This window comes from Cucurbita maxima, unplaced genomic scaffold (assembly GCF_002738345.1).
Source record: "Cucurbita maxima cultivar Rimu unplaced genomic scaffold, Cmax_1.0 Cma_Scf00036, whole genome shotgun sequence".
Lineage (NCBI taxonomy): Eukaryota > Viridiplantae > Streptophyta > Magnoliopsida > Cucurbitales > Cucurbitaceae > Cucurbita > Cucurbita maxima.
Window position 1 is genome coordinate 1,536,942 of NW_019272052.1, and position 15,243 is coordinate 1,552,184.

The following is a 15,243-nucleotide window of genomic DNA, read 5'->3' on the forward strand; positions in this document are numbered from 1 at the left end:
ATCTCAAATTTTTAAAACTAATTTTGAATGCTTAAAAGAAGTTTTGAGCTTCCATTGAAACCATTTCAAAACCAAAATGTAAAGCTAAAACATGAAACATCTAAAATCACTATTCTTTAAAAGCACTTGAAAACAGTGAAGTAAAGCTGTCCTTTCGAGCAAGAATGATTCTCCTTTAATTAAAATGGCTAGCGCCAGTGGATTGTTTCATGCTTGTTGCCCAAGATTCTTGGATGAAGAACCGATATGAGAAGATGCTGAACAGAGACCATCCCACGTTTTAAAAATCAGATGCTGATACTCATGGATTCTGTGGATCATCAAGTTTTGAAGGAACACAAGGTAATCAAAAACCCATACGAAATGAAGTCTTTTAAGGAACAGAAAATCAGCACAAGATTTGTTACAAACCATGCCTCTGCAACCAAAAGAACCAACAAAAAAGCCATGAGAATTCCGCATAAACAGTAGGTTTCAGAGCTCATTTCCATGGCGGAATCATCATGATTTATTAACCAGTCCTCTAATGGAGCCAGAGTAAGCAATAGAATTAGAAGCAGCAGCAGCATCAAAGCATCATAAACAAATTCTCTGATTAAACTCTATCTATGGGAGTGGATCCGATGAGCCTTGCACCAACTCGATCCAGTCTCTTTACAGATGCCACAGCTTTCAGATTCCCTTCCCTCATAAACGCCATAACCATACTTTCACCGATCTCCTTCCCCCTCTCCTTGTTGTCGGTCACTGCCACCGCCGTCGGCCCTGCACCACTAATGGTGCATCCGAATGCCCCGGCTGCAATGGCCGCCTTCTTGACCCCACCCATCCCTGGAATCAACGGAACTCTCGTTGGCTCTACAATTTTGTCGGAGGACAAAGCTTTGCCCAATCCTATCACGTCTCCCTGCAGCACAGCCGCTACCAACGCCCCTGCTTGGCTGCAATTCCACACATGGTGCGGCATCCCAACTTCAGCTGGCAGGGCAGCACGCATTTTCTTCGTCGGAGCTTCGAATTCCGGGCTTACCAATACGAAGAACAGCTCCTTCTCAACCGGGAATCTCAGGCGGATCAATTCCAAGGGTTCGTAATTCCGGATCAGAATGAAACCGCCCATAATCGCAGGTGCGACATTGTCCGCATGGTATCCAGAAACTTTCTCTTCCGATTTCAGCCCTGCGAGAACCAAATCCTCGACTCCTAATTTTCCGCCGAACAATCCATTAACAGCAATCGCCGCAGCTGCGGCACTCGCTGCGCTCGATCCCAATCCACTCCCCAGCGGTAGACCTTTCTCAAGCGTAAGAGAAAGACCGACAGATCGAATCCCTAGCATTTTCATAACCTCAATGGCGGCGATGCCAGCGCAATTATACAGAGGGTTTTTACTGAGTTTATTAGGGTCATTGCCTGTAATATTAGTGATTGCGACCTCACCTGGACGAACATTGGAATCAACGCTGAGAGAGACGAAATCGCCCAAGCCATCAACGGCGCAGCCAAGGAAGTCAAAGCCAGGGCCTAAATTAGCGACGGTTGCCGGAGCGAATGCCTTCACGGAGGCGAAGACTGGTGCAGGTTCAACGGCAGTAACGACGGTTCTGGATGGAAGAGACAAACTGCAACTGACGGCGACAGATTTAGGGTTATATAAAGGAACTAGAGGAACCGCAAACGACTTTAATGGAGGCTGAAAAGAGATCATCGCCATGGAAGCAAGTGAAACAGAGAAGGAGATTCAGATCGGAACCTGAAAATTTCTCAGGGATGAAAATTTTCGGCTTCAGAGGCTCAAGCGCAGTCACGGAAGAGAGAGAACTTCAGAGATGAAACGAAGGTGGAGGACCTGAATCCTTATATAGGGGTAACCAAATGACCATTTGAGGCAGTTTTCTCGAAGAGAGAAGTTGAGAAAGGCGTTGAAATTCTGGGTAATTTAGTCCTTTCACTTGTAAGTTTTCTCGAAGAGAGATATTGAGAGAGGTGTTGCAATGATGGGGGCAATTTGGTCATTTCGTTTCCACAATGCGATGCACACAATTCACCTAAATTGTATATACTCTTTAAAAAATTAAAACAATAATTTAAATTTTGTATAATTTAATCCAAAGCTTGCCTAATGGAATCAAGTCAAACACTAGTCAGTGTATCAGTGAGAATGCTGAGCCCTTGGGGCTCGATTGTGAGGTCTCACATCAATTGTAGAAGGAAACAAAACATTTTTTATAAGGATATGGAATCTTCCCAAGTAGAAGTGTTTTAAAAGAATAAAAAAAAATGAAAAATCAACCTAAGTTATCACTAGTATATGTACACAATCATAACACAAGTCGTCTAACTCTAATTCTTTAAAATCTTACATCTTAAAACTAGATTAGTTTTTTTTTTACGAGTTACATCTTTCAATAATTACCTAATTAAAAGAATTCACCATTACGTCTTATATGTTTTTTCACCTATCCAATAGGTAGAGGTCAAAAAGAAGATTGAGTCAATACAATAAAGTAAAAATGTTTTTTTATAAGATCAAAACAAGAGTTAGATTAAGCCTTAGGGGTCGATAAACACCCAAACCTTCAAGAAGGTTGAAGAAGATTCATGGGTCAACTATACGCCTAAATCTAGGCCAAAATGACGAAGACCAAGATGACTCGAATACCATCAACGCATGCCTCAAACATGCCCCTACCTTAGAGAAGAAGAAGTGAGCATGGGACATCAAAAGTATGGCTTAGTATCTATAGCAGTAAGTAAATGAAGAGCATAACCCGAAAAATGGTTCAGAAATAAGAGGTTTGGATTGGTCAATCTGGCTCACTAATTGGAAGCAAGGATCTAAAGTGCAATGCTGACACACAATACCACAGCTTCAGGAAGGTTAGATTTCCATAAATGAGTTGTGTCAACACACTTGGTGCAAGTCATATAAAGTTGAGTAAACTGTGAAGCAAACGAACAAATCGACCTACGAGGCAGAAGACGAAGAAAAAGCACGAGTGAGTGTTCTAACCCGAGGTTTAAATTCTTGTCAAGCTCATAAAAACTCAGAGAATATTCAAACACTTGAGAAATTATTTGGGTATTGGATTTGGGGGACCTAATTTTATGTTTTACAGTAAAGCAAAATAAAGAGTTGTCAAGTTATTCTTGGAATAAAAGATTTGAGACTTTTCCCCCTTTTCCCTATTATTCTCATGTTCTTCTAGGAATCCAAGTCATGTTCTTACAAAATGCTAAACAACCTTGCATCCATGGTATGTTTTGAAACATAGAAAGATTCGAAACAATATTACGAACTTTGAAAGAATCAAAAGATTCTTAAAACAAAAGATTAAAGTTCAAATTAGTATCTAGGATTTCTAACTTAATTTCAAATTAGTCCCTAAGATTTAAGGGTTCGCAGCGCCACATGCAACACATATGAGCCACACATGACATGCAATAAGCTTAAAGTGACTGCAAGGATTCCTCCTTGCCTTGTTTGCTAGAGACAAGCCAACCTCAGAAAGATGCCAAAAAGAGGCCTCATTTAATGGGGTAATGCCTACAGAGTGGTGGGGGCCCTGACATTGCATAATGGTTTCTAATGGAAGCTAAAGGGGATAAGTTAATGTACAAAAAGCTAGATCCATTATCCAAATCAAGACAGGCCCTCACAGGGCCTTTTCAATGAACTAAGAAGCCGCTTAACTCTTTTAATCAAATAATAATTCATCAATCAAGGGGCGTTTTCAATTGAAACATAAACTATCAAACATTAATCCTTGAGATTACCCCCCCTAAATTTGCCAGAAATCGAAACAAATAGAACACAATAAAAGAATCCATACTCAAATCAAAATTCAGACTATATAAGTCTTCAAAACTCTGTTGAATTAAATATGGCTTACAACTCTAAACAGTTGCTGTTTTTGTATCAAAAGAGGAAGCCTACAGAATTTATATCCCCGCAAAAGCCTTCTTCCCACTACTTGAGGACCCAGCAGGAATGACCTTCAACACATTGAACCTTACTGTCTTGGACAATGGCCTGAAATTCATTAAAACACGGTAAATGTGAAACAAGTCTTGGAAAAAGGCACAAAATAAAAGATATAATAACAGCAATCAATGGAAAGAATTCTTCATATCTTAATGTACCTGCATTGGCCAATAATAACGTGATCTCCCTCCTTCACACGAAAGCAAGGAGATATGTGGGCTGGAATGTTGGAGTGCCTTTTCTCATACCTGAAGGAAAAAGAAGAAACACAATATGTCAAAACCACGAAAAGAAAAATCAGATGGCAGTGGCAGTGGTGCCAACTGTGTGTGCGTAGGGTGGAGTTCAGTAAAGCACCTCTGATACTTCTTAACATAGTGTAGATAGTTCCTCCTGACAATAATGGTCCTGACCATTTTAGCACTATGACAAGTTCCAGCTAAAATACGTCCCCTGATAGAGACAGTTCCGGTAAAGGGGCATTTCTTATCAATATATGTTCCTGCATGAATGCAACAGAACTGGAATAATCAGTAAGTAAATAGCAACAATTCTAAAGAACATAATAGCAAGATATGCCTAAATAGGGTCTTAAAAACTTAGAGATAAGGATGCATGCAATACATAGGTAAATGAGGATGCAATATTGCAAAGAAATTCCCCTTCACTGGAAGAATTCTTATTTGCAGCAACAATTCACAGAACATGAGAGCAACATACGCCTAAATATTGGGCCTTAATAAGAATGAATACAGTACATAAGGTAAGTGAGGATGCCAAGCCTAGAATGGGGATACGCCATTAGAATTCGAATATTCAATCTTGAATTTCTCGATAAACACAATGCTGTGGCAATTTTTCTTAATAATACATAATTGATTGGAGAGTACTATGTTTGGCATCATTCCATCAACAAAATTCCTTGATATTTTGTACTCCCTCAACGATCCATCTAGTAGATACTGTTGTATCAATGCAGAAACATACACCTATTCTAAACAAAAGATGATAAATCCTCGACACAACTATCTCTTCAGCTCATTATGTTTTTTCAATAAGTTGTATCCTCTCAGCATTCGAACAAATAGCAATTCAATAAGAATTCCTACAAGACAGCTAATTTCATGACAATGAGGATGCAGCTCCATCTCATCATATACATAGGAAACAGTTAATAACTAACTTCCAATAGAGAATACAATCAATGAAGCTCTATAGCAGGTTAAAAATAATCAAATTACATGGTTTTTTTTATTGGAGATAAGAGTGCAACGGGAAGGTTCAGAGCAAACAATGACTCTGGCTTCCAGTGTATGATACTCGAGCAAAGTCGAAAGACAAAAAGACCAAAAACATTCATATTAGCAAGCCAACAAACATAAGGTGAACAGAGTTATGAAAAACAGAACCTTCAACGGCTTCCCTTGGCGTCTTGAATCCTAATCCAATACTCTTCCAAAAACGGTTCCCGCCCTTCCCAGGTCTCTTTCCCTTCCCACTCTTTTTAGAGCTATTTTGAAAACGAAATAGATTAATAATTAGAACAACACAAAATCATAAAAACAAAATCAAATCAAGATATAAAAAGCAAAACAGAACAAAAATTCAAAAAAAGAACACCAGAGCACGCATTCAAAAACTGAACAAAAAACAAAAAATTCAATTCGTTTACCAGAGAAAAACCTTGGGTTGCTTCAAAAACGCCTTCTCGGTCTGCGGAAAAAAGATGAAGAGTACAGAGATGTTAAAGTCACTCAAAAGAAAAAGGAAATGAATGTCGCCAATTCAATAGAAACCTGCTCCGCCATGATTAGGGCTTCCGAAGAGAGCAAGCGTTCTGGTTCGCTCGAGCGGCCGAAGGAGCAGAGTTCGATTACAGAAACCCTAAACCTGCTTCAGAGAGTTATAGAGCAGACGACAATAGATGGGCTTTACAGGAGAATTGGGCTTACCATATGAAAATGGGCCAAAATTTTCTTTTGAAGTTTTAATAAACATATGCACTCCATAAATCTTAAATTTAGTCTTTTAAAATAATTTATTTTTAAATTTGGTATAAAAAGTTTGTTTTGTTCATGAACATTCCTACCTAGCGTGATAAACTGCATCAAAATTAAGTGCGATTTTCAAGAAAATCTTCAAGATTGAGAAAATCGTAGCCGTTCTTAGCATGATTTTGGAGGAATCTCCTCGCCAATTCAACCACTTCGGGCTCTAGTTCTTCCCTTTAGCAAGCGGATATAGATTATAAGACCAGAAATTGCATACAATTCATAGATATACTAACGAGAAAATGCATACGAAAATAAGAACGAACAGATCTACTAACAAGAAAATGCATACGAAAATAAGAACGAGCGATCAGTGTAGAAATTTCTTTCGATGGTGAATTTAATCAATGCAGGCACGATTTGATCATTAATATAAAATAGCATTATTCATGCATAAAATTTGCTTATTTCAATAAATGAAAAAAAAAAAAAAAAAGATGTATCTCGACTCTTACATACGATGGCGCGATCTGAATTTGCAAAGCCCTAATTCTCTCCACGTTCACTCGAGAATGTATCTTCGATCTTTCTCTTCGATAAGCCTCCTCTCTTTGTGTCTGCAAACGATAAGAATTTGCGCAGACGCGTAGGGTTGGAATCGCGATTGCTCGAAGCTTCTGGATCTTGCTTCAAATGGCGGTTGAATTGGCACATCGTCAAGAAGAAATGCAGGAAAAGTGCGAAGAAACATACGCCGGCACAAATGGAGAAGAGTCCAATGAAACTCTGCAAGTGAAGTTGTTCTTGATCGAGATTGGAATCTCCAGAACTGCAAGACTTTCTTGAGAACCACTGATCGTGAATCTTTTGAAGACCGCCATTCTCAGATAGAGCGAGTATGGCCGTCGATAAGTCTCCCGCCAATGGAGAGTCTCGCGGAAATGCCTAACAAAAATGCAAAATATAAAGTCATTATTATTAATACTTCCAATTTTATATTGATCAGTATCAAGACCAGTTTACGCACATAGAACAATTCTTATCGAGACAACTACCTGAACTACAACATTTGGTTGTTTTCATAGCGACAACCACTTAAGCTACAACATTTGGTTGCAGGGTAATTCGTGCAATATTGAATCCTAGGTAAGTGGCTACCCTAACTTGAACTCATTGGTTATCGAGTGTGTTATTCACTCTAAACACATCGGACAATGGACTACCTTGTTTTGGTTATACTTCCATAAGTTCCATTCTTGTCGGAAAAAACATGTTTTCTTACCTGAAAAATGACCACTTAAATGCCTAGATATTGTCTTGTTCAAGTGGCCTCTCTTCGAGCCGAGTATGAACTAACCGAGTATGTATTCATCATATCAGTTTTCTTATCCCAAATAACTTAAATGTAATAGCTTCTAGCAAATATTGTCTTTTTTGGACTTTTTCTTTCGAGTTTCCCTTTAAGGTTTTTAAAATGCGTTTGTAAGGGAGAAATTCCCACCCCCTTAAAAAGAATGCACAATCCACCCCCTTCGAGACCCAGCGTCCTCGTTAGCACTTGTTCTCTTATCCAATCAATGTGGGACTCCTCAATTCACCCCCTTCGAGACCTAGTGCTCTCGCTGGCACACTGCCTGGTGTCTACCCCCTTCAGGGTTTAGTCTCATCACTGGTACATCGCTCGATGTCTGGTTCTGATACCATTTGTAACAGCCCAAACCCACCATTAGCAAATATTGTCCTCTTTGGGCTTTTCCTTTCGGGGTTCCTCTCAAGATTTTTAAGACGTGTCTACTAAGGAGAGGTTTCGACATCCTTATAAAAAATGTTTTGTTCCCCTCTCCAACCGATGTTTCGAATGGAGGTGGATTGTGCAAACCTCTCTCTAGTAGACGCGTTTTAAAAACCTTAAGAGAAAGCCGAAAAGAAAAAGTCCAAAAAAGACAATATCTACAAGCAGTGGATTTGGACTGTTACAGTATTTGTAAAAGCGAGGAGATTAAAACTTGAAAGCTATGTCTGAGATATACTTACAAATCCCCAACCACTTTTGGTGAACTGTTGGCCTTTTGTCGAATAATCGCAGTACTCGGCGAGAAAAACATCGATGTATGGCTGCTCGTCAACGATAGCGCCCACCGTGCCGTTCTTGAGAGCAGCAGCATACTCTTGTGGGGATCCAAGAGCAATGAGCCTTGACTTGTGGACGTTAAGTTGCTCACTTAAATAACTTTCAGCAAACGAACCAACTTGGAATCCTATACGGACATTGGTAGATATCAATGAATCAATTCCTGTAATAGGTGAGGTTGCTAGCTGTACCGTGAATATCGACGTTAGACTAGCGGTGTAGCTCGAGTTGATAATTAGAACAACAAAAAGCCATATGACAAGCACGAAACGACCGGGCGTGCTCATGACGTTTTCTCCTGAAAATGAGAATATCAAGAACTTGTAGCTCTAGGCAGAGACTATAAAAATAGCATGGAATCTCCAAATGAAAGACTTACTTTGTGCAAAAAACATAGTAGAGAAGCCAAACCTGCATGACATTATAAGAAACACTGAGATGAGGATGGATACCAAGATTGAAGAACAAGCAATACATTGCCTTGTCTAAATCGATTTGGAGAGATGAAATTTCGACACGCACGAGCGAGTTTTAGCTCAAAAAGAACCGAGTTTCCTTTCCTTTTTTCTCTATTCCATCTCGTTTATGGTATTGGATCGGTTTATCTTTGTAGCTAATCAAACAAACATACGAACAATTTCATAAGAATGTCCGATGCTCTTGGAGTGTTCATATGACACAAAAGTAGTAAAATGCGTAAAACTATAGTTTTTAGGTTCTCAAAAAGGAAGGATTTCTCGGATATTTCATTTAAGTTGATGTCAATCATAGAGTTAACGTGTGAGATCTTACAACGGTTAGGGAGGAGAACGAAACATTCTTTATAAGGGTGAGGAAACCTCTCCCTAGCAGACTTGTTTTAAAAACCTTAAGGGGAAGCTTGAAAGGGAAAACCCAAAGATGACAATATTTGCTAGCGGTGGGCTTGAGCCGTTACAAATGGTATCAAAGCCAGATACTAGGCAATATGCCAATGGGGAAGCTAAGCCGCGAAGGGGGTAGGCGGTGTGCTAGCAAGGACACTGGGCCCTAAAGGGGGGTAGATTGTGAGATCCCACATCAGTTGGACAGGAGAACGAAACACCCTTTATAAGGGTGTGGAAACCTCTTCCTAACAAACGCGTTTTTAAAACTTAAGGAGAAGCCCGAAAGGGAAAGCCTAAAGAGAACAATATTTGCTAGCGGTGGGCTTGGACCGTTACTAATGGTATCAAAGTCAGACACCAAGTGATGTGTCAGCGAGGAGGCTAAGCCCCGAAGGAGGTGGACACGAGGCGGTGTGCTAGTAAGGACACTAGGCCTCGAAGGGGGAGGGGTCTTACATCGATTGGAGAAGGGAACGAAGTGCCAACGAGGATGCTGGGCCCCGAAGGGAGGTGGATTGTGGGATCCCACATCGGTTGGGGAGGAGAACGAAACATTTTTCATATGTTTGTGGAAACCTCTCCCTAATAGACGCGTTTTAAAAACCTTTAGAAAAGGTCCAAAGAGAACAATATATGCATGATGATTTCATGGATCACGAAACAACCATAGATCTATATAATACTTATTCTTTGTTCAGATCGAGAGCTCACCAAAGGATCGTGACGAATTGCTTCCTAGGATGTCCTTGGAATTCGTCATTATCTCGACGTTCCAAAATCCACACGACTAATCCAATGAGAAGGAAAAAGGCTGCCGAGACAATCCACAACATTGGTGTGAACGGGCGAAGGAACGCCAAAGGACTCGAGTTCAAATTCTTCACACGGGCCAACACTATTAGCCCCGACTCGATATAAGGCTGCGTAAAATCGACAATCTTGGTACGACTCGTCACAATTGCAATATCACCAACAGCAGCATCAAATTCCTACAAAACCAATCTCCCACATTTAGTACAACCAACATTCTTATCATTACAAAACAACAAGCCAAAATGCTTCTTAAAAACATACTTACTTTCAATGCAACATTATTAACAAGCTCAAAGTAGCTAGGATTCTCCTTGCCATCTCCAAACAAAACAAACTCATAATTAACAGCATATGGAAGCAACTTGACCGCAGCAGCAAACACGTCAATGCAGTATCCTTTAATCGTTTCGTTACCACTTCCGGGCGTCACAAACTCCTGATAACTAACTCGGCGTGGAACGCCAATTCTTAACCGTCTTCCATCGAGTGGAAGAACCCAACCACGAGGCTTTGTTGTCAATCCCCCAGGCCACACTGTGCTGCCTAACTGTTCGGTACGATTGCCTGCTTTTCCATACAGCGTTTCGGGCGCCTCGACAGATAGCCCGGAATGGTTCGACCAATATCCAATCCTCTTCATACCAGATTTCACAACATTCAAGATATCATATGAGGGATGTAAAGGGTATCTATCTTGAAACTGAATAGGCCCTGTCAGGCCAATCATACTGATATTCAATAGATTGTTAAGCAGCTCATTTCCCTCATTAAACACTCCTAGTGAACTAAAATCCAAGCTCTCTCCACTAAGACTACCAGCATGTGTATACTTGGAGAAAGAAATGGTACCATTTTGATCAAATAACTCTTTCAATCCTCTTGCAATCATCCAAACAGTATCATATGCATATAGACCATAAGTATTCAACCCAATCGAGCCATTACTCAGCTCGTTCCAACGAGATATAAACGACCGCTTCCTTTTCGACTCGGGTGTATGTAGCCGAAGCGTAAGAACACCTTGTATGGAGTTAGCCGTTTTCAAGGGAAGGGGTGAAGTAGAATCTATAACTGTTGATAGCCAACTAGAGGTTATCCAAACATATCCAGCCTCCATCATTCCAAGGCTTTTAGCCATTTCGAAAACCAAGAAACCTGTTTTTGAGAACGTATATAATACAATAACTCGAGATTCCATCATTTTAATATTTACGAGCACGTTGTGAACTTCAGTTCTTGTGGCTGTTGGGTAAGGGGGAAGTGCCACTTTAGAGGGTATTTTCAAGCCTTTTTCTTCTATTTTGTCGCCTAATGCGAACATACTGTTTCGACATTGATCATCGTCGGTGAATACCACGACGACGTCGTGCCAACCGTGATAACTAATCATGTCTGCTATTGCAGTCATCTGGAACTGATCATTTGGAGCTGTTTGAATGAAGTATGGATATTGCAAAGTTGAAAGTGTTGGATCCAATGCTGTAAATGATAGTAGTGGGACATGGAGTTCATTTGAAAGATGTGAAAGTATATGTCCCATAGTAGCATCTTGTGGACCAAGGATAGCAACCGTGTCAGCTACCATGTACTTCATTGCTGTCATCACAAAAGTTTAAATATTAGTGTTTGTACTCTTAGCTTCTAATTCAGATATTCATTTAGACCAGATACAAACTTCTAACACCTTATTTTGGTACTTATACTTTTCAAAATGGACTATTTTAGTCGTTGTTTGTGAAATTTTAATACAAATTCTGTGAGATCCTACATCGAGTGGGGAGGAGAATAAAACATTCTTTATAAGGGTGTGACAACCTTTCCCTAGTAGACGCGTTTTAAAACTTTGAGGGGAAGTCTGGAAGAAAAAACCCAAAAAGGACAATATCTGCTAGCGGTGGGCTTGGGCTGTTACAAATGGTATCAGATCCAGACACCGAGTGATGTGCTAGTTTGGAGGCTAAGCCTTGAAAGGGGGTGGACATGAGGCGGTGTGCCAACAAAGACGCTAGGCCCTGAAAGGGGTGAATTAGGGGGTCCCACATCGATTGGAGAAGGGAACGAGTGCCAGCGAGGACGCTGGGCCCTGAAGAGGGGTGAATTGTGAGATCTCACATTGGTCGAGGAGGAGAACGAAGCATTCTTTATAAGGGTGTGAAAGCCTCCCCCTAGTAGACGCGTTTTAAAACCTTGAGGGAAAGCCTGGAAGGAAAAATCTAAAGAGGACAATATCTGCTAGCGGTGGGCTTGGGCTGTTACAAATGGTACCAGAGCCAGACATTGGGCGATATGCCAGCTTGGAGGCTAAGCCCTGAAGGGTGGGTGGACACGAGGCAGTGTGCCAATAAAGACGCTAGGCCTCGAAAGGGGGTGGACTGGGGGGTCCCACATTGATGGGAGAAGGGAACAAGTGTCAGCGAGAATATTGGGCCCTGAAGAAGGGTGGATCGTGAGATCCCACATTGGTTGAGGAGGAGAACAAAGCATTCTTTATAAGGGCGTGGAAAACTCTTCTTAGAAGACTTGTTTTAAAAACCTTGAAAGGAATCCCAAAGAGAACAATATCTTCTAGTGATGACTTGTGCTGTTACAAATTCTATGATGAGACAAGAGAGAAAACGAAGGGACCAAAACGAACACTTCACAACGACTAGGACTAACGCTAAAATAGACCGAAGCTGAAAGTATAGAGATCAAAATAGTCGAGTCCACCGACAAAAGAGAAGAATCGGCCTTCATGGGCCAAGGCATACCTCCTGTGATACCAAGAAATCCACTGTAATTTGCATCATGTATGGATATAGATAGCTTTCTTCCACCAAGAACACTTGGATCAGAATTCACATCTTTCTCAGCAGCCTCAATGGCAATCTTGGACACTTTTCCATTAACAGAACTAAGTGAAAATATAGCTCCAACTTTCACTACTTCAGTTCTTGAGGCCCCTTCGGAAATTCCTAGAATACAAAGAAGTAATGAAAGGAACCAAACCATATTCATAGAGATTAAGCTGAAAAATGAGCTTTGTTTGATAGAATTTCACAACAAAATCATTCTTGGGGTGACGACGACTCGTTCAAACGAAACGAATCAATAAAGAACAGCATGCTATAACAGTAAGCAGCAACAAAATCTAAAAAGAAAAACACAAGGAAAGGGACCAACACAAATGGTACTAGAATGTCAGAATAAACCAAACAGCAAGTTCTCCGGCAACAAGAGGACAAAAGATTGTTTGATAACTAAACATTGCAAGTTCGAGAGAACAAATAAAAAGAAATCCAAACTTAGCTGTTAAGTTAAAGCAGATTGAAGTTGGAGGAGTAATGAAGATCCCACAATAAAGCAAATACAAGAAGTAGTAGCCAAGAATGCTATTAGCCAAAAAACAGAGAAGCCAATACTTTGTGCTTTTGATATCAAGAAGCATAAGCTTTGTTCTTTTAAGAACAAGAAGCATATATTGAGCAATAAATGTGTTCATAAGGGCTTGAGATGTCTAGAACAAGGCTTCAAACTCTACGCACAAGGTAGCTATTGAAATTCTTGATATATCCAAAAAGCTAAACTTTTAGTAGTAAAGCTTTAACAGAAATATGTGACTATTGGTCATCGCTCAAAGGCAGTAGTTTATGCCCTTATGCAATAAAGAAAGCAAGTGAGGCGGCCCCTGCATACGGAGGCCTTAGCTGACTACTACCAAATAAAGAGTATCGTCGATCGAAATTGATGCACGTCGAGCGACAAGAACAAGCGGGAGTCATCCTATCTACCTAGAAATACAGGGAGTTAATAGTCCAATTGTGGATATAATACAAAGGGTTTGGTCTTCACCGCATGAGTTTTGAAAAAAAGTTATAAAAAACAAGAAGCATATGAACAGATGCTAAAAAGTAGCTGAAAGCAAGAAGCTTAAAGGTGAAGGCTAGCGCCACCAAGCTTTGTGGTAGCGCTTTCCAGTATAATATATCATATTCAAGCTGCACTTTGTAATGTCATTTGTTTTAAAAATACTTTTATTTTTTCTCAAAAGTTACCCTACCAGAAAAGTTACACTACGATCTATGTTACAGCGAAGCTCGCTATTAGCCGATATTGTCTTTTTTAGACTTTTTCTTTTGGACTTCCCTTCAAAGTTTTTAGAACGCGTTTGCTAGGGAGAGGTTTACACACCATTATAACGTTCTCCTCTCCAACCGATGTGGGATCTCACAATCCACCCTCTTTTGGGGCCCAGCATCCTTGCTGGCACACTGCCTCGTATCCATCCCCCTTCAAAGTTCAGCCTCCTCACTGGCATATCGCCCGATGTCGGGCTGTGATACCATTTGTAATGACCCAAGCCTACCGTTAGCAGATATTGTCCTCTTTGAACTTTCCCTTTCGGGTTTCCTTTCAAGGTTTTTAAAACGCATATGCTAGGGAGTGGTTTCCACACTTTTACAAAGAATGTTTCATTCTCCTCCCCAATCGACCGACGTGGGATCTTACCATCTAAATCACTTCGAAATCGAGACCTTAGTGTCATAATCAGTTAACCAAAACATAATTTGGTAAGTTGAGGATCCACCAAGTCCTTGCAGATGAATAACCCAAGTAGGAAATCTCTTCATACTGCCATATCCAATCCCAAAGGTCCCAACAGGATTTGCCAGCTCCATTGAAGCAATGGTGACCTGCAAAACCTAGGATTCAAAGACAACTGATTTTCTCTTTGTTTCTAACACCAGGGGAAAAGAACAAGAACGACAAGAACACAAAAAAACAGAACATGGGTGTCTTTTCAAACAGGTCGTAGGAATATTCTGAGAGAAACAATCCCATTTTCGGACCTTTCTTCTGAAAGGGATGGAAGGAACTGGAAAAAACATTCCCATTTTCTGTCGTTTCTCTTTGAAGTTCATAGGGAAAAAGGACACCTGAGTTCTAAGAACAACGATGGAAAAGGGAAGTGGGTTTGTGGAGTGTAATAGAAATGAGAAGAGGAATGGGAATGTGGAAAAGAATACCTCTTTTCTCTTCCATGGCCGGCAATATTGGAATCCAATTCAAAGTCTGAACATATTCTCAATGTCCACCATTTCCACACCTTTTCCTTTTTAGATCACCAATTATGTAAGAGAATTTGGAGCTTTCACTCCAAACAAGTTTTTAAACCATAACTTTCATGGTACTCCTCATACTTAACTTGAAACGTGTAGCTCGAGCGACCGTCGAGCAAGTAGTTAATGGCCAATAGTGTCTTCACCCTTTAGTTCGATTGAACGAGATCCTAGAAACAGGGGGTGGGTTCAAAATTTTGGTCTTGCATCGACCATCTAGTAGACCCCTCTCTAGCGAAAGAACTGAAATTTTCAAGTAGTATGCAAGTAATTTTTATACTTTATATATTTTGTTAATAAATGTTTTTTTTTTTTTTTTTTTTTTTTTTTTTTTTTTTTTTTTTTTTTTTTTTTTTTT

The 15,243-nt window shown here is 40.2% G+C and overlaps 3 protein-coding genes across 5 annotated transcripts; all 3 read right to left on the reverse strand.

Moving 5' to 3' along the window:
• Nucleotides 1–308: 308 nt before the first annotated feature.
• LOC111468223 (homoserine kinase) lies at nt 309–1,828 on the reverse strand. The gene has a single exon (XM_023113371.1). The coding sequence runs from the start codon at nt 1,712–1,714 to the stop codon at nt 596–598; it is 1,119 nt and encodes a 372-aa protein (XP_022969139.1). The 5' UTR covers nt 1,715–1,828; the 3' UTR covers nt 309–595.
• Nucleotides 1,829–3,710: 1,882 nt separating this feature from the next.
• Nucleotides 3,711–5,892, reverse strand: LOC111468334 (40S ribosomal protein S11-like). Its single transcript, XM_023113512.1, has 6 exons — nt 5,782–5,892; nt 5,658–5,698; nt 5,395–5,495; nt 4,343–4,487; nt 4,144–4,233; nt 3,711–4,033 (listed from the first exon to the last, which is right to left on the reverse strand). The coding sequence occupies exons 1-6, from the start codon at nt 5,791–5,793 to the stop codon at nt 3,943–3,945; spliced, it is 480 nt and encodes a 159-aa protein (XP_022969280.1). The 5' UTR covers nt 5,794–5,892; the 3' UTR covers nt 3,711–3,942.
• LOC111468114 (glutamate receptor 3.2-like) lies at nt 5,786–14,899 on the reverse strand. Of its 3 annotated transcripts, none has more exons than XM_023113191.1 (7): nt 12,537–13,740; nt 10,052–11,382; nt 9,685–9,962; nt 8,487–8,518; nt 8,011–8,405; nt 6,492–6,921; nt 5,786–5,875 (listed from the first exon to the last, which is right to left on the reverse strand). In XM_023113191.1, the coding sequence occupies exons 1-6, from the start codon at nt 12,781–12,783 to the stop codon at nt 6,523–6,525; spliced, it is 2,682 nt and encodes an 893-aa protein (XP_022968959.1). In that variant the 5' UTR covers nt 12,784–13,740; the 3' UTR covers nt 5,786–5,875; nt 6,492–6,522. The 3 variants fall into 3 exon arrangements, with proteins under 3 accessions (XP_022968959.1, XP_022968960.1, XP_022968958.1); XM_023113192.1 differs by lacking the exon at nt 5,786–5,875 and adding an exon at nt 14,793–14,899 and having other exon boundaries at nt 6,207–6,921; nt 12,537–12,740; XM_023113190.1 differs by lacking the exon at nt 5,786–5,875 and having other exon boundaries at nt 6,207–6,921; nt 12,537–13,739.
• Nucleotides 14,900–15,243: the final 344 nt, after the last annotated feature.